Below are 25,279 nucleotides of genomic sequence, written 5' to 3'. Positions count from 1 at the left end.
ATCCATGTGAAGTAATTATATATACAAACATGCAAACATACATGTGCTTATAGAAATGGAAATTATTTTCTTTAAATCAATTTTAAGAAGGGAAATAGAGATCAATATAGTCTTACAATACAGATTTGTTTTGTGCTAGTTGTTTGTGGTATTGTCTATCTTCAGCTCACACAAGACTGTCTTTGGTAGCACTCAGTCCATCAAAATAAAGGAATTTCTGAATAACCCCTCCATCTATGCTTCCCACTCATAAATTCATTTTTTTTTCTTTTTTCCCTGTTCTTTCTCCTTCACCTTTCTCTTTCTTCTTCTTATCATAAATGATTATTTATGGGGCATTCTAGGAAGTGCCTAGTGCTATAGAAAAAAAAAAATGAGATACAAAGAACCATCTGGGCAGGACATCAACCCTCAAGGCATTTACTATATCTAGTGGCAGACAGAGGACACCCTGAGCAAATCAGCATTTCTTTGCTTCTCATAAATACATACGGACATGCCAGAAAGCATTATCTTAAAAGCAGTACTAGATATTTACAAGCACCTGCTCTGTTCCAGGCCTTTGGCTGGCAAATATTTGTAAGCACTAGTTTTCTTCAGTCCTTTGATAAGAATGGAGATTCTCAAGCACATTCCCCAAATCCAGGGTGAAGTACAATTTAATTTAATTTTTATTTTATTTTATTATTTTTTTTATTCATGAGAGACACAGAGAGAGAGGCAGAGACACAGGCAGAGGGAGAAGCAGGCTCCATGCAGGGAGCCCAATGTGGGACTTGATCCCAGGACCCCGGGATCATGACCTGAGCCAAAGGAAGATGCTCCACCATTAAGCCACCCAGATGTCCCTGAAGTACAATTTTAAATTGTGGTTTCACATGAAAGTACTGTAAGTGGGCAACAGACTGCATTTTTAAAGGAAAACCTACTTATGAAATGGAGAATCAAAGCAGTTTATGACATGGACTTACTAATGTGGCTGCAGTATAGCTGGATAGACAATGTACACAAGGATGTGGAAAGCAGTACCTGGTGGCTGGAATCATGTCACATAAATGGCACCAATAATAAGTGAACAGAGTAGGAGGATGGATAGGGAGTCTTTTCGGAAGAGTTAGAAAATGAGGAGAGTCTTCAATAAATAAATATCTTTTCTCAAGAGGTATGTTTATCTCTGCCCATTAACCATGGTCCTTACTCATTTTGTGTCTCCCTTTTAGTCTTTTATCTGCATTCTTGAATTTGCTCAGTTCACACCACAGCCTCCTCTCCAGCGATTCAGTGATCCTCCCCCATTTTCCTTCACTACGGTACTGGGAGGTTATGATCGTGATTGGTCTGTGTACTTTTAGGAAGCATCAGCTCACAGAAATGGGTGGGAGGAGATGCTCATCACCACTTCAAGAAGCAAATCCTGTGGGAGCTATGGGTCAGTGGTTATTTCAGTATCCCCTACTATAGAAATGCCAATTCGCTTCAGATAGGTGGGTGTTTGAGACCATAGGCGATGTTGAGGAGGGAAATTATAGTCCCAAATCATAAAGAACATAAAAAACTGGCTACTTTTTCAAATAAAAAGTATGTAAGGTAGATGCGCATCGATTCTAACAGAAGATGGAAGACAAGTAACATCTTGCTATTTTCATTTATTTGAACCTATTTATTTGGAATTGCAGGATGTGTTTAACATTTTGCAAGATCTATGCAGGTGATGTGGCACAAAAGGACAAGAATTCAAGTTTAATTTCAGTATTAATAAAACTCTTTATACTCATGATCAAATAGAGTACATATAGGAAACATAGAAATTCATCGTTTGGATGGTATAGTCTAATTGCAGAAGAGTCCAATGGGAAACACATAGAAAATACATAATATATAATGAGCTAATCTGTTTGTTTCATTTCTTTTACACGTGTCTTCATTCCCTCTTGTCTGTAGTTGCTGTGATTTCTTGACTACCCATCTTCTTCTCAGCTCATTATGACCTTACCCTTCTATGTTTTCCAATGAGATCTCATTGGTTCTCTTCCCCCTAGATTATTTATTTATTAGGCTTCCTAACTGGGAGACATACAGTCTTAGTTTCTTAATGTTAGGATTATTTTATTTGTCTTATATGTATTATGATATTTCTCTCTCTTACCCCTTCTGGAAGAACATGGAACACATTTCCCTGGAGCTAAAGACATATGATTGAAAATACATAAGATAGTAAACATAAGTCTACTTTCCTGTGGATAGTTATCTGGTGCCCCAAAAAGGTACTTGCCGGGCCAGGGTATATGCAAATACATCAGGGGGTGGATTTGTGTTCTTTCTCCTCATAGGAATCTACTCTTGGTTTCCTTGGCTGACAATTAGATTTAAAGTTTTATTTATCATTTCTCACAAGCTTCATCATCTGCTTATCCAAGGAAAGACTTATAGGCAAGATTCCAGGACAAGGGAATAAATCAGAAATTCTCTTGTGAGAATGCAGATTAGTTCTAAGTCCCCAATTTTCAGGCAATTCTTTCTGGAACCTTCACTTCATTTATTTGAGCACTAATATCTTCTTCCTAATGAATGTGTTTCCACCCATTGGCCCTTCCTCTAGTTACAAAGTCAATATAGAATAAATTCAATATGAAAACTCTAAAAGTATTTAAGGATGTCTGTAATTACCTCCCCTCATCTCTGCCACACTTGACTGAATATGGCTCCTCTGAGTATCTGGTCATTCTTCTGTTTGTCAGTGTATTTTTATATTATATTATATTATATTATATTATATTATATTATATTATATATATAATATATATATATAGTTGTTGTTGTTAAGTAAACTTTATGTCCAACATGGGGCTCAAGTTCAGACCCCAAGGTTAAGAGTCACATGCTTCATGGACTGAGCCAGTCAGCTGCCCCTTAATGTGTGTGTGTGCTTTTTTTTTTTTAATGGGTTAACCAGGGACGCCTGAGTGGCTCAGTGGTTGAGCGTCTGCCTTTGGCTCAGGGCATGATCCTGGAGTTCTGGGATCGAGTCCTGCATCGGGTTCCTTGCATGGAGCCTGCTTCTCCTCCATCTGCCTGTGTCTCTGCCTCTCTCTATCTCTCATGAATAAATAAATAAAAATCTTTATATATATATATATATATATAGATTTTTATTTTATATATATATATATATATATATATATATATATATTTAAAAATGGGGTACCCAGCATGTCAAACTGTACCTTATATGTATCTTAGGTAAAGTTCAGATAAATGAACTGCATGCTTGATTTTAGTTCATGCAAGTGTCTTTTTAATAGTTATATCAAATTATTAATCATTCTCTACTATTAGATTTTTGTTCAATGACAATCCCCTAGTCCTTCTTTATACTAATGACAACATAATCAGGTTTCCCTCATCCTGTGTTTATACTATTTATTTTCTCAAACCTACATGCAGGATTTTACATTTTACTTGTTCATTTTTCCTGCTCTGAAGCATATGGGAGTCTGATGAAGAGGATGCCCTGCCAGTTGAAGATGTGTTTTATGAACTCTATAATAATTTAAACAACCTTCACTCCTCTGTTGGCCCTCTGGAATCTTCCTAGATATATTTTTTTAAGATTTTATTTATTGATTGACGCAAGACACAGAGAGAGAGAGAGGCAGAGACATAGGCAGAGGGAGAAGCAGGCTCCACGCAGGGGGCCCGATATGGGACTCGATCCCGGGACTCCAGGATCATGCCTTGGGCCAAAGGCAGGCGCTCAACCACTGAGCCGCCCAGGCGTCCTCCTAGATAATCTTTATTTGCATTTGCGTGAACATGTGTGCAGAAGAAAAACATAAATTCCAGCTTCGAATTCCTATCTGTACTTTTGAGGACTGTAGGAAGCAGTGAGACAGAGATTCTTTGGTAGGTAATATAACTATTGATCTTATGCCACAGTGGTTTTCTGGCTGCCCTAGTCAACAACTTGTTGCTTGTGTCCATTTAATCATGGTGTGGTACCCAAGAGTTAGGGCAATTGAACTCTTTAAACAGACAGGTAATTGCATGTGTGCATCAAAGTTGGTAGTGGCCTTGAAGAATGACAGAATATTAAATGCAAGGGAATTGTTTGGATCAATATTTGTTTCTTAAGAACTTCATAAACAGCATTTGCCAAATAGGTGGTAAGCACCTGGTCAATAAGCATGTCTGAATTGTGTGCATTGCTGCTGTAAAACTCTGAGTATGGAGCTGTATTAGGTGAAGTAAGAACACTCCGCTCCAATTTGATTCCATCTATAGGGAAAGTTCTATAAGTCACAAATACATATCATCCTTTCATGCATTTTAAGAGTGTATTGGGATCAGCCTCACCAGAAATAAGGAGCCCATAAGTCCAAAGACTCATTTCCTCAACGAGAACCAAGCCCCTAAATGCTTCTTTCTGTATGAGCCCAGGGCCTGGTATAGTATAGTTCCTGATATAGAATAGATGCTTGATAAATATGTGTTGGATAAGTAAAATGTTTAGATATATTGAGGAAGCAACAGAGAAATAAATATATACCAGCTTACTCACACTTCAATGCATTACCTGGGAAGATGAGTTTATTACTGATAAGCCTAACCCACTTCAGAGACCCCTGGCTGTGTGTGTCTTCTGCAGGCTCTAATTCCCTAATTCTAAGAAATGAAATGTTCTCTCTTTTTTCCTGGCACACTCAGGGAGATGAGAAAAAAAAAAAAAACAAAACATTCTTTACTAAATGGCATTTTCTTCTTGTTTAAGGGCATTGGATAGACTTATTTCCCAATTATCATCTTTAATAGGCCCCTGTATTAAAGCAGTGCATGTGGTTTCGGAGAAACTTGACTTTCTACAGTGCATGTGGTTTTGGAGAAACCCAAGGCATATTCTGACTCCTTAATATTAGTACTGGGGCAGTTATGTCACCTACTTTCCTTAAGGATAAATGACTCTCCTAGACCCTAGAGTGGCTGGATGACTTACTCATATAAGTAATCATCCTTCCAAAATATCAGTTATGTGTTAGGTATACATTTAGCCTCCAAAAACTGATAACCTGATTTACATTGGTTTATTTTTCAAATCTAGGAAGAAGTCCAGAGTTAGGTGGCATGGGGCTAGTGTAACTCCCGCAAAAAACCTGCAGTATTTTGGCTCCTTCTGTTTTCTTCTTTCTCTATCCTCACAATGTCACTTTGACCCCATGGTCTCAGAATGGGTATTTCCCATAGGCATTGAATCTGCATCTAGGGCAGGAAGAATAAGGTGTGGCAAAAGCTTAAAGGGACATGCTCTCACATTGACTTTTGTGTGCAGTTCCTGAAAATTAACTGGATCATAAGGACACTCTGACTATAAGGGGGTTGGAGAAAGCAAGTATTTTTAGTGGGACATATTGTCATCCTCTGTACTTTATTTTTCCCTCTCCCCCAAAAACAACTGGTTCAATTTTCCAGGGAAAAGGCAAAATAGATATTGAACACAAAATTCAAAGTATCTGCTACAGCTACTTTTCTAGATTGATAGCTTGATCTGTAAGCCAAGGATCTGGGCTGCCCCCCAAAAACCCATAATTGAGCAGTCACTGATTTTTAAAATGAATCCTGGTATTCCTATATAGATACTCACTAGTGAGTCATGGGAAACCATGGGATTCTTTAGTGCTAGATTTGAATTTTGCTACAAATCATATTTTTATACTATCTGGGAAAACACAACATATTATTCATTCTGTGACCTGTCAGCAATCCAAGTCTTGCTTTTATTTTGTATTGGTTTTGTTTTGTTTTATTTTTTTAAATCCCTAGTCCTAGAAGCCCAATGGGTTAAAATTTAATTGGCCCAACTAACTAGTTTTTATCAATTTATTATTGGATTGAGTAATTTGCATTGAGTGAAAATATCATTCATCCCTCCAAATCCCATTTATCTCAGCTATACTGAACTACTTCAACCTTTATCTAAGGTTATTTGGTTGGAACAGACAAATCATGTTCTGCTGGGTTATAATAGATCTATATTCTTCTTCTAACTTGGTTTCTGTGTATCTAGTTTTTAATCCCTTTAATTTTCATAAATAATTTCCTAGATACAGTAGATTCTCCCACCAAATTTAGAAAATATTATTCCAGTTATATATATATAACAGAAAAATATCTTCTATGTTAATACACTTGTTCTCTTGCTCTTAATGTCTCTATAGGCTGTTGAGTTTAAAAAAAAATGCCTTAATATTCTATTTTGACAAACTGGAGAAATAGAGAGAGAGAGAGAGAGAGAGAGAGAGAGAGAGAGAGAGAAGGACTGGCAATTAAAATAAAAGCTAGAGCTCTGTCCATTAATCAACCACTGTCCTCAGGTGTCTTAACTATATGAAGGGTAGGATGCTAGGCAGATAAAATTGGACAACTAAGTTGAAATAAATTATAAGGTTTTATCACAACTTTACTGTTTAGTTATGGGGTTTTTGTTCTTAATTATATGACATGACAGTTTTTAGCATAGCAAATATGCAACTCCCTTAAACATGACTCCTTAGCAATAAACCTCAAATAAGGGGAGGGAATCTGTGAAAATAAGCTCATGAGTTTCCTTCCCTACATTTTATACATGGAAGTCTCATTTGCCCTTACTATTTAAAAGTATATGTTACTGTTCCTGCCATGTAAGTGCATTTTAAATTAAGATTTTTACAGATATTCCAGGGTACAGTTTTGTGCTACAAATTTCCTCAAGTCAGAATGTAATACTGATAGCAGTGGTTAATATTCTTGTGAACCTAAAAGGTAAAGCAAACATTTGCTGAAATTTACATAGTTTTCAATTTTCTAATGCTAGCAAATGGGAGCTGTTTAAAAATAGAAATCACCTATATTTTTTTCTAAGGAAAGAAAAGAAAAAAGCCTCTCCTATCAGTTCAAATTCTTCCTTGTAAACTGAGTATCTTTAGCTTGTGTAGCAGTTTTTGGGTTTTTTTTTGTTTATTTGTTTTTTCTTTCTCTTTTTCTTTCTTCCCCCATGCTGTGTTAAAAGGCTTGCTTCAAGCAGTACAACATAAAGGAGGAGGGCTTTTTTTTTTTTTTTCCTCTCTCTCTCTCTTTTTTTTTTTTTTTTTTTTTTTTTATTTTATTTATTTATGATAGGCACACAGTGAGAGAGAGAGAAGCAGAGACATAGGCAGAGGGAGAAGCAGGCTCCATGCACCGGGAGCCCGACGTGGGATTCGATCCCGGGTCTCCAGGATCGCGCCCCGGGCCAAAGGCAGGCGCCAAACCGCTGTGCCACCCAGGGATCCCTCTCTCTCTCTCTTCTATAGATTGGCTGAGAGGATATGTGTTTGGGGGTCTCTTGCAGTTTCTCTAGAGACTATTCATGTATATTGAAAAAAAATCAGCATTACTTGAAAAAATAACTAAAACTTTGATTTAACAGTACAAAAGAGGGTAGTGTCTAATCCTTCAAGTAGGAAATTGCTTTTCTTCATGATCCATTGCTTTCATACTGTTTCTGGCTGCTACTGTGGGAGGAAAAAAGACCCACCTCTACTCTTCTTTTACCATGTCGGTTTTCTTACCTCTTACTGTTTGAAGAGTACCTCTTAAATAATAGTTGAAATAGGTAAATTTAAATAATAGTAAAATGCATGACTGATAAGATCAAGTCAGTTGGACAACTATGATTCTACCAAAGCAGGAGATAATTTACATGGGGACATGAAAGGAGAAATTAAGACTTTGGCATAGTATAACAATGAGGATGTGACTTATGTGCGGCTCTTCTATGTGATACTGTAAATGTTAGATGGAATAGAATAGCACATGCTCCAAAACTGAGGATTTTTTGACATGGGTAGTTTCTCCTGCTAGAAGCTTTAAATTATTTCCTTGACAAGTGACAAATCAAAATATTGCCAAAATGAAAGACTACTGATTGTGGTGGCTGTTGATCTTCTATTGGCCATTAAAATGTCCACTTTTCACCACAACTGAAGCTGCTGTTTGCTGTGCTAGGAGGTCGCGTTTTTTAAAAGCAAAACATTGTGAATTATACTTAAGTAGTTTCATTCTCAGTATTTGCCTCCCAAATTTTTATTGGTATGTGAAACTTTACATTGCACAGAAAATGGAAAGCTTTCTCCACTCCTAAAAGTCAGAACAGCAAATCTAGTTTTAATTATTTAAGGGTAAAGGTAGATGAGACATTTCTTCTCTCCACTTGAATATAAAATATTTGACATGTTTCTTATATCTCTTTGATTATGTAAGTACCTAAAGTAAAATGAGGGTAAAGTCGGTCATTGGAAAATAATATATGAGGCAGTCATCAGGTATGCATTTAAAAAGTCATCAGATATTCTTTGTTTTAATACTATTGTGTTTTAAATATCGGAGATCACACCATATGCCTAATGAAAGCTTCATTAGAAAGACATTAGTAGATTAATTTCACTCGCTGTGTGGTTTATTTTATTTAGAATGCAGTAAGGTAAGTTCATTAGTTTGTAGATGTAATGTTTTCTACTGTACCGCAGTGCAACTAGGAACAATTCCACAGAGGTCTACAGATCTACTAACACCTGTCAAGATAAACACACAGTTCTCTGGGGGAATCATCTCAGCAATAGAACAGAGAAAATCTGAGGAAAGTAATTCTTTCATGAAAGAAAAAGAAAACCAAAAAAAAGAAAAAAAAACAGCGATTAATGATTTTTTGAAATGCCTCAGAGGACATATATTTCTCATACAAGTATAAAAATATAATCTTTTAAGAATAAATGTTTGGGAGCATATACTACTACTCATTTTGAAATAAATGGTCTAAGATATTTGAACTCTGTGGAATGATCATGCAACTTGAATGGAGCCACTGGAAATTTTTCTGACACGTATAGCTTAATCTCTCATCCATCCCAGAACAAGTATATTAGATTATAACTTCTGCTATGGTGATATTATTTGAATGGTTATAGTTAAAATGGTGCCAGTATTTCCATTATAAAGTCCTATTTTCAAGGATTTATAAGTTGCCTATAAATGTTTGCTCTGCAATTCAGCTTGGCAGCAAGCATATTTGCTTGGTGGTTTTTTCTTTCTTTCCTTTTACATAGTATAAGAGAGAAAGACATCTGTTTATAGCATGAGTAGGAAAATATGACAACAAATTCCCTTTTTCTTCAAAACCAATTTATTTAGCATTCAAATCAGAGTTCAGTCTAAATTTCTCATATCTTTTAGGCAATAAAAGAGCTAACCAAAAGACTGTAAGGATAAATTGAAGATGATTTGTTTCCTTTGTCTGTTGGTTTTGGTTATTTTAAACTCTTAAACATGGGATAGACTTAACCAGTTACTTTGATACTTTATTCATTCAGCACAGTAATACTGTGGATAAACTATTTTACATATCCCAAGCGTTTTTTTAAGTATTTGTGATAGTCCATACTTGAGAAAGTAGCAAATAACTGGCGAAGTTCAGAAAAAATTCCAGCGGAGATATATGTCTTAAAATTTGGCGAAAGAATGAATGAGACATTAAGAGGAAAAGGAAGGAGAAAGGATCACTTTTACAGCATGGGCAATGGAGAAGAGGTGCAAAAGGGTGCAGTGTGTTCTGGGAAGAGAAAAGTTCCTGTGGCTGGAGATGTTTGTCGGGGAGGTGATTGAAGTTGAGATAAGGATAGGCCAATAGAAGTAGTGTGGAGGCAGATTTTGAAGGGTTTAATACACCATGCTAAAGAACTTTGACTTAACCTGGAAAACGGGTTTCCTAGTGAGACAGCCATACTAACTTAACTATAGTACTAACATAAAAAAAAAAAAAATCACTCTTGACAAAATGTGTAATCCACTGTATTTATCTTGCCATGAAAGAGGGTTGGATTACAGATCTCAGATAAACCTATTTAGAGATTCAACTCAAATTGCATGATCAAATTCCTTTCTGCACACTAAAATGGCAGTATGCATTCTAGAATATATATTCATAGAGATCTAATTAGTATATGTTCGAAGTGCTTGAGCATTCAGGAAATTGAACTTGTGGTATGTGTATGGTGTCTGGTTCTGGATTTGGATATCTATATTTACTAGGGAATTTGCAAATTATGTGTCAGTTTTTATATCGCCCTAACTTGCCTTATAGCTGTCCTGCCAAGTCTAGCTCTGTTCTCAACAATTCCATGCTTCTTCTGCAAATGATGATTTGCATGACAGACTGCTGGTGAGTGTAGGCAGACAGATCTCAGGTTGTCAGTTTGGGTCACTGATCTTTCCTGTAGCTGATGCTGGTTAGACTGGAGGCCTGATAAGACAGGACCTAAAAGAGACTGGAATTTTTGTTGTATGTTTGTTTGTTTTATGATGATGGACTGTTTGGATGGCCAGTATTAGGTATTATATGAAAATACACATTCTTATCATTTATGATTTATTTCCCTATATTGTAAAAGAAGAGGAAAGAATAACCTATTCAATAAATAGGAAAGTTAATAAAATTTAAAAATAAGTAAATGCTAATACATATATACTCATACCAGACAGTATCCTAAGTACTTTATATCTGTCAGTGCATTTATCTTTGCACAATTCTATATTATCAAGTCTTTTTACAAATAAGAAAATTGAGTTTAAATAACCTGCATAAAGCCACATGGCTAGTAAGTTAATAGGGCCAGAACTCCTGCCTCTAGCTTCCGGCCAGGCTAATCGAAGGGCTCAAATACAAAGAATAGGAAGGAAGACCATTTTTTAATCATTAATTATTTTATTTTATTATTAATATATTTTTTTCTGAGCAGAATAGAGGAAAGGTGTGAGATGAGGACATGTAGGGTTATATGGTAGACATCTTGAAGTCTTTAAAGAATGCTTTAAAGAGGAGATCTGGGAGTAGCACTATTGTCTGTGTTAAGTACACTGCTAAGAAGGTGACTTTATTGGTAAGGAGCTTAATTAGAAAACTTGCCCAGTGTTGGTTAATAAAACCTATGGCAAAGACTTTCACATTTAGAAGAAGTAGTGGTTCTGAATACCCGGTTCCCCTGGGCGTGTAATATAAGCATTATCTGAGAACTTGTTAAAAATGCAAATTGTCAGTGCCTCTATATATCAAGGGAATCAAAAGCAAAACAATCTATGATGTCACAAATCCTTTTAGTGATTCTCCAGGACACTAAAGTTTGAGCACCACAGAGAGACAAAGACTAAACTAAGAGATTATTGGGGAGATGGCCAAACTGGACGAAAGACTGAGTAGGGAAGAGTTTGAAATCGGGCTACATTAAAAATCACATTACCAGGGCGCCTGGGTGTCTGAGTCCGTTAGTTAAGCAGCCAACTCTTGATTTCAGCTCAGGTAGTGATCTCAGGGTCCTGGGATCGAGCCCTGCATTGGGCTCTGCACCCATGGGGGAGTCAGCTTAAGGATTCTCTTTCCCTTTGCCCCTCCCCCTGCTCTCTGACTCTCTAAAATAAATAAATAAATCTTTTTAAAAAAACTACATTATTGCTCGTTATCATTATGTTTATGACACTGATGTAAAACATGCACATATGAAAAAATGACAATAACTTTTATTTAGTGCTCAATATATTTTAGAAACTACTCCAATTCCATTATAGACAGTGATATAATCATTTTATAGGTGAGGAGACTGGGGCAAGAGTCCATTAAACCCAATGTCAAATGAATAATAACAATGGACTCAAACTCACAGTCTGGCAGCCAAGCCATATGTTCCCAAGCTGTATTATGAATATATTCACATCACATAGTATGAACCTATGGAGGAGTGTGTCAGCAACACAAGTTGACTTTAATAACTATAGAAGAAATTATGATGACAGTGATTGAGAGATGACATGTGATTGGTTGGTGCCCAAGGAATGCCCACAACACTTAAAGACACTGTTGCAGTGGAATTTCTATTACCCCTCTTTGATGTCTAGGCAATAAATTTTAGGTAGGATGTCATACATGGAATTTTTATTAAATAGGTCAAGAGAAAAGAGAGATCATAAAATACTTCAGGCCTAAACACAGCTAACCTTGATTGAATAAATCTAATCAGGCTTTCCAAGTCAAACGGCACATCTAGGCTTTAAAGTTTATTTTGAGTGAATGGAGTATCATGTTTGGTTCCCACTATTCCCTCTCATTTGGTATGTCAGTGTGGAGGTTCTAGGTAATAGCTACGCTGACTGAATTCACCAGCCTATATCTATGATTGGATTATGTGTGGTGGGACATGTAAGTACCCTTCCAGATAAGTAAACACTTCCCAAATACACCTGACTTTTCAGTAACATTATTACCTCTGTTGGTCTCCAGGGATGCTTTTAGCTCCAGCATTTTTTTCTTTCTTTTTGTCATTTGGGTAGTTGGTTGCTTGGTTGGTTGGTTTGGTTTTACTCTCAATGCTCTTGCTGTCCTATTCAGATCCTATCTCAGAATGCCCATGGGGAACTGCACTAACCCAGAAAGGTAACAGGGTCTGAGGTTTGTCTCCACATCCTCACAGATGACACCGTCTTCTGAGTCTTTACCTCTTTATTCTCTCTCAGTCCCAACTCAGAAGTGCAGGTAGATGGACATGGGGGGTCGTCTTGCCTTTTCATTGTGCTGACATTAGTAGAAATGCAAAATGCAAGACTGACACTCTGCTCATTTTTAATTTTTAAAAGATTGGTGTTGCCTGTGGGTTTTAATATACTTCCCCTCTGCTGCTTTTAGTGTCTACTTTTCTATTTTAAAAGCTTAATACTGAGCTGTAAGAATTTCCAATTAAGTTTAAGGAAAACATGAAAAGGTTGAAAGTGTCTGCCTGACAACCATCCTGTTTCTTGAGACAGTAGGGTTGATTTTTGAAATATGAAAAAATAATTTGACCTGTCCTTTTCTCTGTCTCTGCACATTCTCCCTTCCACTCATTCTCCTCTTCCCTTCAACTTCCTTTGTTTTTCAGACTCATGCTTTCAGACCCACCTCCCATTTCTTAACACTGTGGTCCAACTGAGGCTACCTGACTTCTTGTTCATTACAGATTGAGAGCTGGGAGTGGGCCTTGGACAGTTTTCCATGCACAGCTATTAGGTTCTTTTCGTAGATCTCAGTAGTCACAGTTGTTAGAGGCAGGGGAGGGCTAACTCTTCTAAGAGTTCCCGAAAGTTCAGGCCATACCGAATGTAAAATGCCAACAACTTTTGCTGCAGAAGCAGACATTTATTAATAAATAGGCACAAAATCTTATAGCCTGTTCTGGAAGTTAGATGAAGTTCCAGCTCTTGGTTCTGTTAGGTACATGAAAAATGTCTTACAAAAAAACTTTCACAAATATGGCAGTTCTTTTGTTTGCAAAACCAGCTCATCATCTGTCAGAAGTAGGATCTGATATGGATCAAAAATAGCACTCACGGGCAGCCCGGGTAGCTCAGTGGTTTAGCGCTGCCTTCACCCCAGGGTGATCACACCCCAGGTTGTGATCCAGGGTGGGATCCAGTCCCACATTGGGCTCCCTGCATGGAGCCTGCTTCTCCCTCTGCCTGTGTCTCTGCCTCTCTCTCTGTGTCTGTCATGAATAAATAAATAAAATCTTTTAAAAAAATAGCACTCACTTCATATGATTTTGTGGTGATTAAATGAACTAATACATTTACATCTCTCAAATTCGTGCCAGTTACAAATGTGTTAGTTCTTAGTATTTATAATTATGGCACCCTTCCTTATGGTAAAGGTTGAAAGACCTCTTAGATTCACATACACTATTAAGTAGAAGCAGAGCATGTCTGCAAAATATTTTGGCTAATCCACTGATCTTGGATGTTAATAATTTCATGAAGGAGACCCCATTCCTAACCTCCATTATGCCAATTGATAAATCATTTATTTTGCAAATAATAACCTTTTTTCAACATACATTGTAATTAATGAGTAAAGCCACATCGTGATTAGAGATGGAGATAGCCAAGGCTTCTAGAAGCTACCTCTGGCTTCTATAATTCTGGCAGAGACATTGAAGCATAAATTCCTGATGAAGGCAGCTGACTCCCCTGGGACACAGAACACTAACACACATTTCTATTACACTGTTTATGCTGAAATATTTAAGAGTAAATTATAGGCAGCCAAGTACCATGTCTCCTCCAACCAGTTCCTAGCTCAGCTGACAACAAATTGTCAGATGCTGCCTCAGTTTCCTTTAAATAATGCAGTTCCAACTACCAGGACTGATCGGTTGAAGAGATATAAAGAATAAGCACAAGCTCTATTTACTTCATCCAGAGTAGGCAAAAGTTTGTTCACGAGACTTTCCCCCATTCTTGACAAAGAAGTGTTCCTTATTCCACCAAATTACAACAATTTGTAACAAATACTGCAGTGTCAGTATCACAGCATCCACCCTAGAACCCTCTAGGTATCTTAAAGATGCCCTAGACATCTGCCTGAAAACAGCAGCTATAGTGTCTACTTTCAAAGCAGCCGTAAATCTTCCCTCTTTAGCTCTGGAGACTCCAGTAAAACCGAGATTTCTGGCTCATCCTTTCCCTAACCCTACCTATATCTCCCTAGGCCTGAGACAATATAAGACAGGCAGGAGAGCCTCTCCTTCACTGAATGCTATTGGGAAGGTTCACCAGAATCCTCTACACTTACTCTACTCCTATGGCTTTAGCTTATATAGATCACTCTTCAAAGTCCCAGGCCCATCCTTCTCTATTTTTTTAAGAGAATAATACAGTAAATCCTCAATTTTTTACAAATACGAATTCATGTCTTCACTAAAATTTGTAACCCCCAAATCAACAATAGTGGCAGTAGGGTGGTCATTAACAGACATGCATAGAGTGGCAAGAAATTTCAGTCCCTGACATCCAGCACCCAGCAGAGGTCAAACAAGGCAACACTCTGCCCTCTTGTTTCAGCTTTCATACTATAAACAAGTATTTTTTTTGTTTAGTGCTGTGTTTTTCACATTTTTGCGTTTTTTTGTTGGTTTTGGTGATTTTGCTTTTTGAAATGGCCCTTAAACATAGCGCTGAAGTGTGGTCTAATGTTCCTAAGCATAAGAAGGCTGTGGTATGCCTTTCAGAGAAAATAGGTATATTACATAAGCCTTGTTCAGGCTTGAATTATAGTGAGGTTGACTGTGAGTTGAGTGTTAATGAGACCCCAAAATATATTAAATAAAGTGTCTTTAAACAGAAAAAAAAAACCACATAAAACAAGGTTATATATTGATCGTTTGATGAAAGTGTTGTGACCAGAGGCTGGTAGGAACCTAACACCTCGGAGCAATGGTTCAGTGTTGCCTAATTCAGTGTCCAGTAGTGACTGTATAGGCCATAAATACAATGAATAATGAGAATTGATTGTATGCACCAAAAAGGCTAACTTACATTTCACATATGCCCTGAGCTTGAGGGAGTACAAATGAAGATTTGACTCCTGTCTCCTTGAGGAACCTACCATGTAGTTGGAGAGGCAAGGGCAGATCAACACCATATATAAAGGAACTGGAGAACAATGTAATGCTCTACGTTTCGTATCGATGCAGGGGAACTGAATGAACTGTGCAGGCTAATCAGCTCGGATATGTTAGACCTATCTGGAAGGAGAGACATAATGCCTCAGTTGTGGGGAGCATTTGATATATTTTAAAGTAGTCTCACATTAAATATTGCATTATAGCCTTCCTGCCCTGTGGGATTGTTAGGAAAGATAGAAACATGACTATTTTATAAAGGAAGCCATAGAGCCTCAGGGAGAGGCTAAGTGACTAATGTGACATAACTAGTAAATGGCAGGACCAAGAATGCAGCCCAGGTTTCCTACCTCCTAATTCAGGGCTCTGCCCATACTAGCAACTATGAGATGTCAAGATCAGAATATTACCTAGAGTCTTAAAACCATACTGTCAGGGTGATTTTCCTCTCTTCTTTTCGTTTTGAAGCTTACTTGATGTATTGAAAATGAATATTCACAACCCTTGGCTAATGGATTAAAATACACAAGCTAAAAAATAACAAAATGAAGAGGAAATGGCCCGGGGATATGGGTGGGAACAGTACTGGGTGGAAGGTGCTGAATTTGGATCCTGTTGCTCTTTGAGCAGCTGTGGGAAGTTGGGAGACATGGTGTATTCAAGTAGACAAAAACCCATTCTCTAGCATGGCTAAGCCACTCCAATCAATGAACTGCTGAAGAATCATTATTATTTTTTAAGTAGGATCACATAAACTTGACAGGAACGTGAGATGCTGGAGAGCTCCAGATTTGATTTGCTGGCCCCCTTGGGCAGTGGTCACATAGTGACGACCAGAGTCCCAGGGCCACTGAATGAACTAGGATGCAATATACGAGCCTAAATGACCACTACCATGGGTGGCTGGTGTGAATCAAATCTTCCTAGTATTACTCCCCCCACCCGAATACCTAACCTTGTATTTGTTGATCTAAGGGGCTATACAGACAGCGAAGGGGCCTGTGAGAAGTAGCGCTTTACCAGAGTTGTTTTTAAGTAGGAATAAAGACAAAAAAAAAAAAAAAATGTTCAGGCACTAGACATGACATAGGTTTTTTTTATTATCTTTTGGAAACCGGGGAAATAAATATTCCAGTCATAGTCCTAAATTGTATCTGCTAGCCTCCAGTGACCGTGTTCCTCCTTGCCAACTCCACTTGCCGGCCTAGATTTTTACTCTTAGGTGTGTACTGGCTTTGCTGGTCTCTCCTCCAGGACGTGCGTGCAGCGTTCATTTAAAGATGCTGCGTTATACCAATAGGATACAGATCTCCTCTCTTCCTCGGAGGCACTGGGTTTAGGGATCTTTGTTTCTTATTGCCATTTTCCTTATGAGAAAGGGTGAAGGAAAGGCGGGACTGCACCCTTAGGAAACACCATCACGGCTTGGCTTGGGTAGGGGTCCTAGGGGTCGCCAGATATCCCCCCCAAATGTTTGAAGTGCAAGCAATCTCATTCACACTCTTCCTCTCTGCTTCCCTCCTCTTTACCACCTGTCTCCTTCCTCTCTTTTCGTTCCTTTTCTGTCTCTTCCTTGGCTGCCGAATTCACTCATCCCGCCCCCCACCCCACCCCACCCCACCGCACCCCACCCCACCGCACCCCACCCCTCCTCCTCGTGGGTTTTCGGTTCCCTGCACTTGCATTGCCTTCTATGAGACGTGGTATTGTAGCGGGACCGAAGACTCTTTGTTATGAGCAATGTGTGTAATTAACAGATCACCAAAACCGATGCCTGAGTAGATGGTGTCAAGCCACATTTAGCAGATGGGGTTTGAACACCTGGCAGACAAGTTTGGTCCAATAAAAAGAGCCGAATTCTTTCCCTTTTAAGAGCTCTCAAGACACTGGTTACATTACATCCAAACCATGGGGGTAGCGGGAGGGTGCCAATCGCCGGGGTAACTCAGACGGAGGGATCACCTGGCATCGGAGGGAGAGTCGCTTCTTAGGTGTTCCCCGCATCGCGGTCCACGTGTCCCCTTGATGTGCGGAGGATGCCCGCGAGAGGCAAAGCGGCCCATTTCCGTGGGAAGCGAGTCCAGCCTCCCTCGTTACATAGGCTCGTCCTCTGCATTGCATCCGAGCTTCAGTGATTTGCTGTTGGGAGACTGCAGATTTGCATAGAGCCCCTCGCCTCGCCAGCGTGTGTGGTTTTTCTTTTTCTTTTCTTTTCTCTCTCTCTTTTTTTTTTTTTCCTTTTTCTTTTCTTCTGCCCTCCTACCCCCCCTCCTCCTCCCCCCCACCCCGCTCCCCTCCTTCGCCTGCTTCTTCTTTTCCCCTCCGCTCTCTTCCCCCCGCTCCCATCCCCGCCGGCATCCTAAGGGCGCGCTCTTCCCTGCGAGCCCCTCGCCGGGCGTCCGTGTCGGAGGCGGCGGACGCGGAGGTCGCCTCGGGAGCAGGCGATGCGCGCCGCTGCTCCGCGCGCTGCCCGGGGGAGGCTGGCGCGATCGGGCGAGCCGGCCGGGGCCGCATGGAGGGAAGACGGGGCGCCCCGATCCCGTGGGGTCTGCGCCTCCCTTGAAAGGCGGCTGGGCCGGCGAAGTGGCCTCCCCAGCCCCCGCGCACGATGCTAGATGGACTTACCTAGTGGATCCGCGGCGGCGGCGGCCGGCTGGCAGGTAGAGGCGCGGACCCTCGGCGCGGAGCTCTGACCCTCTCCCCGCCCCCGCCCCCGCCCCGCGCACTCTCGCCCGAAACTCTCTGGGAGTATCCGGAGGACCCGGAGCCCTGGACGTCCGGGCGCAGCCGCCCGCTCCGCGCCCGCTCTTCCCCGGGGCCGCCTTCCCGGACCAGCCCCCCCCGCCCCCCGCCCAGCCCCATCAGCTGCATCTGCCTCGGCTATGTTTCGGATGCTTTGGGGCGCAAGGCACGGCGGACTCCAGGACCCCGAGAAGACTGCCCGGAGGCGGGAGAGGATGGGCGCCCTGGCGCGGTGAGGCGGCCGGCCCCGCAGCGCACCCGGAGCCGCCCGCCGCCCGGCGCCCTCGCCCCTCCCCGCGCCCCAAACTTTGCCTCCCGCGGCGGCTGCCCGTCGGCGGGCGCCCCGCCATGTACCCGAGGATGCTCCGGTGCGGCGCCGAGCTGGGCTCGCCCGGGGGCGGCGGCGGCGGCGGCGGCGGCGGCGCAGGGGGGCGCCTGGCCCTGCTCTGGATAGTCCCGCTCACCCTCAGCGGCCTCCTAGGAGTGGCGTGGGGGGCGTCCAGTTTGGGAGCGCACCACATCCACCATTTCCATGGCAGCAGCAAGCATCATTCAGTGCCTATCGCGATCTACAGGTCACCGGCATCCTTGCGAGGCGGACACGGTGGGTCTGGGGAGCCAAGTTGTCGCGGGTCCCCCCCCCCCCCCGCCCCGTCCCCCTCGCAGCCCGGCGCGCGCTCCTCGGCCCCTAAGGCTCAGGGACGCGGGAGCGCGAGGAAGGGAGGTGCGCTTGGGTGTTGGGTGGGGGCCTCTCGGCTCTTTGAAGACAATAGAAAGGGGCCCGGGGAAGGGGAAAGGGAAGGGGAAGGAGGCGTCGCGGGCGTTTGGTGTCGGGGTGCCGGCAGAGGAGATGGGGGCACCCGGCCGGGCGCCCGGGCCCCGCGGGAAGGGGCGCTGCAGCCAGAAGGTCACTCGGGGTGGCCGGAGGCAGCGCGGCGCCCGGCCCAGGGCCCCGAGGAGCGCCACGGAGAGGAGGGCTCTGCAGAACCTTTTGTCTGTGCCGTGCGCGCCGCCCCACCTCCTGCCCGTGTTCCCAGGCCTGGGGAGGGAGGGCTCCAGCTTGCACATTCCTTCAAAGTGTGCCCAGACCGCAGTGACAGTGAGGCGCTGGGTCCCAGGACTCGCTCAGCAGGCTGCCGGGTGCTTCTGTCCCCACCTCCTCCTCCCCTACCTGCAGAAGGTAGGAGGGTCACCCAGGCAGCCAGCCCCCTGCCAGGCTCAGAGGCCCTTTGGACGCCGTTGCCTTTACTCCACACCCCCTCCAGATGCTTCTCCTTCTCAGTGATTGGACTGACTTATTTTTTAAACAGAGCAGAGAGGTTCAGAGAGGTTCGGCTACCCCAACCCACCTCCCCACCCATCCTGTCCAGAGGTTGTCAGGTTCAGGGAGGTCCTGCTTCCCTCTTACTTAGAGTTCAGTGCTTCCCAGGGAGGGCAGGGGAGTCCATACTGGCTGGTCCAAGCCAGGAGGTCTGCCTGGAGGAGAAGTTAGAGTAGAGAGAAACTATCCCCCCCCCCAACCCCAGTTTCCTTTGTAAAGGGCCGAGTGTGGGGAAGAGCCTTGGTTGGTCCGTTTCTTCTCCAGAGTGGCCAACAAGGTAAGGCCAGCTTCCTCTCAGCTTCAGAGAAGTCTGTGCCTGTTGCAGATTCCCTGAACTGCCAATAAATAAAACATCAAACTGTTTTTGTGAGTCTTTCCCACTACCAGTGTCGAGTCTGCTGCTCGCTCGCTCGGAAAGGCAGGGGGAAAGTTGTGGACGCTTAAATCCCTTCCCCTTCTTTCCTTGCAGGGCCCCTTCCTCTTTCAGACTCGGTTCAGATTTACATCCTTTGCCCCTCTCCTTAGGTAAATCTTCTCCCCGGAGCAGCTGCTGCTGAGACCAGGTTGACCCTCTTCCCCAGGGGGACGCTGCCCAGCTAGGGACAGTTCTGGTTAGACAGGAAATGCTGTAGCTTGCCCTAACCGAACAGAGAACAGAGCGTCTTGACACCTCCTCTTTAGGAGTGGCTTAGAGACACACCTCGCTGTGGGTCCTAGGAATCCCTTCCCTTCCTTCCCTCAGGTCCCTCTCAAGAACCTTCTCTAGTTAAGTGCGGCTGGGATGGAGAGGAGTGATGCTCCACACCTGGGCTTCTTAGCGGAGCCTAACCGAATGGCTAGATCCCTCTGAGACCTGAGACCCAAAGGAGTTTCCGTTGCTCCCACCACTTGCTCACAGTATTCCAGGACCTTGTTGCTCCCTCTACCCGGGTGCAGCTCTCACCCACTGCCCTGCCTTTGTGCAAAATTGTGTGAGTCCCGTGGGAGGGAGGCAAGTCAGGGTGCAGGAGGGGCAGACAGGGCCTGGGTGGGTGAGGTGAGCCGGATGGGGGGGCTGCGAGGGGGTGGGGTGGGGGGCCTGATTGTACCAGTGGGAAGTGCTTGGCTAATCAGCTCATGTGCATATTCACTTCTCCTTTTCTGTGGCTTTGCCTCTCCCGAGGGCTGAAGCAGCTGAATGGGGAGCGCCCTGGGGAGAGGAGAACACCAAGGGGCCCTGCCGCAGAGCCGGCACTCCTTTCCCCTTACCACTGCAGCTCCTGCCCCAGTCAGGCGCCGTCTGCTGGTCTTGACAAACATTTCTTTCCCTCCAGAATACAGTGATTGTCTGTGTACGTGAATGAAAAACTAGGCGCTTCTATTATTGAAAAAAAAAAAAGAACGGATAGAAGATAGTGGAGAAAATTGTATGTGAGCAGCGGTTGGTGTTATTCTTTGGGGTCAGAGAACTTTCTCTTTCCTTTGAAGGTTCTCTTGTGTGGTTGTATTTGTTTTTGAAACTCTCCCCACCCTCCTTACACATGCTTCTGGAGAAAGATTTCGGATTCCTCTTTTTTTTTTTTTCTTTTTTTTTTTTTTTAAATCAAAGTAACAAACTTACCTGCCAGTAGCCAGCCCCCGCCACATAAAAGCTGGTGTGAATCTTTCATACTTCATCCCTTTCCTTCCTTGAAAAGAGAGAATTAACTCTGGCTAGAGAACAACCAAGGAACATTATGGATGAAATAAGCCTCTCGAGGTGGGGGATGGAGAGATGTGAGGTGAGGATGCAGAGGGGCTGAGAGGAGGGCAGGCAGGGTGGTGGCTGAAAAGAAACCTAGTAAGAAAGAGGTGATGTTGAATTTGTTGGGTCAATAAGATGCCTGAATAGGCAGCTAATTAGGCTAAGGGCCTATAAGGAAATAATCTTTGAGCCTAATAGATGAGGGTGAAGGGGAAGAGCAAAGGTGAATGACAGAATGATAAATTCCTAGCTGAAAATCAAGGCAGGTGTAAATGAGGTTTAGTTCAAAATCTGAGACTACTGAAAACATACATGTGTTGATGAACAAATGAGCTAGCCAGCCAGGTTTTTCGTATTAGAATTTCTTGGAGTCATAAGCATTTTTCTCATAATAGGGAAAGTGTGTATGTGCTCGAATGTGTAAAAGAAAAATCGTGTGTGGTGTATTTTAGGTAATAAAATCGAGTCTACCCTCTATGTTTTGAAAACTGCTGGATTGACTATCCAGGTTCATTCTTCTTCATTTTCTCATCTTGCCATGCTTCATTTGCACTATTATGAGGTGTCACTTACAAGGATTGCAGGGTGCTGAAAGCGCTCATGGCTACCCTGAGCATCTTTGTGCAAGCTGACCCAGTTGCAGAGATTATGATGAGGATTTTTTTTTTTTAATGATGAGGATTTTTTAAAATGCATATGAGAAGCAGGTTTTGAGATCACTGCAGAATCCGTTTTATTTTGTATGTACTTAAAAATACAAGTGGTGGAAACACCTCCATAGAAAAATCACATTTTTATTTAAAAAACCAGAGAATTGTGTGACTACACATGATAAAAGGCAAACCTGCTCATAATTAAGAATGCTACTTAAAGCCAGCAAGAGTTCAGAACAGACCAGTGTGTTCAGTCAGTATTTCTTTAGCGATGTGCTGTATGTGCTAAGCAATAGAATGATGTCAGCGCAGTGCTCAGGTTCCCATCTCTTCTCCTGGCTTTCCTAGGAACCTCTGCATACTTTCAAAAATTAGCTTAGAGCCTCTCAGTAATTTCAGGAGATAAAGGAAGGAGAAAGCCATCATACAACTGAGCACACCAGTGCCAGCCGTTCTCCTCCCACAAATAGGAGCTCCGGAAATTATACTGTCATGATTAGCTTATAATATTAAAGGGCAAAAGGGCTTTCCCAGAAGGGAATGTTAACAGATTTTAAAAGTGTGGTTTGTAATTGAAGTAGCCCAATGCTGTTATATAAGAATAATAATTATATCTTGAATTTATAACATTTCTCTTACTGAGGCACATCTCTACATACACTAACTTCTAAGAGGGGCTGTCGGTTTTGGAGGGTGTCTGAATAACATCCCCCCATGTGAGCATACCAAGGCATACCATAGAGGTGCACTGAAAAAATGGAGCCAAATCTCTGATCCAAGTCAAAGAGGGATTAGAATCAAGGCTTCATGGTCCATAGCGCAGAGCAGCTGAAAGGGTCCACCATGTGCTTTAATGGGTGATCTCTTGGAGAAGAAATCATTACAAGGACCAAAGCCTACCATTTTGCTTCCAACATGTATTAGCAATAATGAATACTATAAAAGAGGCTCATGTCCCACTGGTCACTTCATTGATTCTGCTGAGGTTTTTGTTTTTCTTTTGTTTTTTTCTAAGACGTAAGTTTGCTGTATGATAGAATGATCCCTTTGCTCTTCTGTCTAGCAACCAAGAGAGTTCCCAGCACCTTTAGCAATATACTTAGTGTTGAAGAAAAATTTAGCTTTTCTGGTAATTGATTCATACGTGTGACCCAAAACATTTTTGGCTATGAATATTCTGCTGAAATAGTCATTTCTACCCCATACGTCTTTCTTACGTTGGCTTTTTGGACAAAAATATGCATCACTGCAATGCTATTTTAGATAAGATGGCCAGCTAATATTTCTAGAAGCTTTGAATCAATCAGTCATGGTCTAAGTAATCCAAGACTCTGGGGTAATTTTTGGTTGCCCCCAATTTTAATATATTTATTTTTTAGATTGTCCATCCATTCCTTCAGAAAATATATAATATGTGTATGTTTTTCTATTTGTGCACCAGGTACTGGGGAAGGCCAGATAGTAATTGGGATAATGGGAATAGAGGTAAGAGAGGAGGAGCAAGATACCTAAGGCAGGAGCATCAGAAATTTCGTAATTTAGATCTAAAAATCCAACCTATTGTTAGAGTTACTCTTTTAGCAAAGAAACAAAACTTGTTCCTTAAAAACAAGTAGCCTCTGAGCATTAATGCAAAAAAACAAGTTTATGTATGTGTAGCAGTCATCTGAGACTCCACATGAAATGATCTGACAAAAACATCAACATAGTGGATTTTATCTACATTACGTTATATTGCCCTTTAATATTAATGTTCTAGAAAGAGCTCCTTGCACAACGCTTTTCACTAAGTTACATATGTTTCTTCTAACAAAGCGTGAAGCCTCTTACTTTTCAAATAGAGAGATGTCCAGTTTTGCAAATGTATTTAAGGCAGGGGCTTCATTGACTTAAATTCAAACTACTTTAAAAATAATTGAGGCAGTTTGGTCTGGTGAAGATGATTCACAGACCCATATCTATGTGAAAATTTGGCGACTGCCACTTACTAGCACTGTGTAAATTCACTAAACTGCTTGTTTGTCACTAAGATTGTTTTTCTCAATCCAAAAATGAAAATATGAGTTATATCTAAGTGAAGAATGAATGAGACCATGGATTTGATGAGTGCCCGACCATAAAAGACCCCAAATAAATGTTTAAGAAAACTAGACATTTAGATAGCTTAAACATCTTGGCTCATTTGAGGAGTACTGCATTGAACATGGGAATGTGAGTATTTCTTCAGAATCCTGGCTTTAGATCTTTTGGATAGATACAAAGAAGTAGGATTGCTGGGTCATATGGTCTGTTTTGTTGTTGCTGTTGCTTTGTTTTGTGCATATGTGTGTTTTTCTTTTAAAGAAATTCCATTCTGCTTTTCACAATGGTTGTCCCATTCATTTTGCATTTCTCCCAACAGTATACAAGGGTTCCAGTTTCCCTACATCCTCATCAAAATTTGTTGTCTTTTTGTTACTAGCTATCCTGATAGATATAAGGTGATCGCTCATTGTGGTTTTGATTAAATGGTTAAAGAAAATGTAGTTCATGCAGATGATGGAATATTATTCGACCTTATAGAGAAAACTATGCTTCCACAGTATATCATGGGTGAACCTTGAAGACATTATGCTGAGTGAAATAGGCCAGTCACAGAAAGACAAATACTCCACTTGTATGGGGCATCTGACATAGTCAAACTCATAGAATCAGGGAAGGGAATGGTGGTTGCCTGGAGCTGGGGAAAAGAGGTATTGGGGAGTTGCTAATTAGCAGGCATAAAGTTTCGATTGTACAAGATGAATAAGTTCTACCTATGTGTTGCATGGCTTTGTGCTTGTAGTAACAATACTATATTGCACAGTTAAAAATTTGTTAAGCAGGTAGATCTCATGTTAAGTCTTCATGCCATGATAAAATAAAAGTTTAAAAAATGAGAAGAGGTTTTGGAAGACCTGTGAAATGGAAAAAAACAGACTTGAAATTGGGAGACTTGAGTTCTAGTTCTGATTCAGCCAGTTATGTCGTTCATCCTCACAGAGAGCTTTCAGGGCCTCATTTTACACTACATAGTGTGTCTCTTCTAAATGGAAGACACTTTGGTTTTTTGATGTACTTTGATCTTAATTATAATGTTGACTATGGCTTTTTATATTGTTTTGTCATTCGCATATATATGTATATATATATACGTATATTTATAATTATATATGTGATTTTCTAATTGCACTAAGATCATTTCCATCTTTCAGTTCTAAGTTTCATTTGATAAAAAGAATTTCTTAAAATCATCGTATTCCTATTGTCTTTTCCCAGAGGCTTATTGATTCTAAATATACTGTAACTGGAGGTATTTTTGCAAAGATTGTATTTA

The 25,279-nt window shown here is 41.5% G+C and overlaps 1 protein-coding gene across 48 annotated transcripts in view; it reads left to right on the top strand.

The window, feature by feature from the left end:
• Window positions 1-25,279, top strand: part of NRXN1 (neurexin 1) — a 1,110,734-nt gene that overhangs the window by 669,804 nt on the left and 415,651 nt on the right. For 3 of the 48 annotated variants that reach the window (XM_072741199.1, XM_072741198.1, XM_072741197.1), the window contains exon 1: window positions 18,437-18,831. The exons of 44 other annotated variants lie outside the window; for them this stretch is intronic. In XM_072741199.1, coding sequence (XP_072597300.1) covers window positions 18,576-18,831 — 256 coding nt within the window. In that variant the 5' untranslated portion in view covers window positions 18,437-18,575. Of the gene's footprint in view, window positions 1-18,154; window positions 18,832-25,279 lie in introns of those variants that run through there. One more of the 48 variants, XM_072741200.1, reaches the window with a different exon arrangement.

The sequence above is a fragment of the Vulpes vulpes genome, chromosome 16, assembly GCF_048418805.1.
Source record: "Vulpes vulpes isolate BD-2025 chromosome 16, VulVul3, whole genome shotgun sequence".
NCBI classification, from domain to species: domain Eukaryota; kingdom Metazoa; phylum Chordata; class Mammalia; order Carnivora; family Canidae; genus Vulpes; species Vulpes vulpes.
The sequence above is the reverse complement of the archived record's forward strand: the minus strand, read 5'-3'. Positions and strand labels throughout refer to the sequence as shown.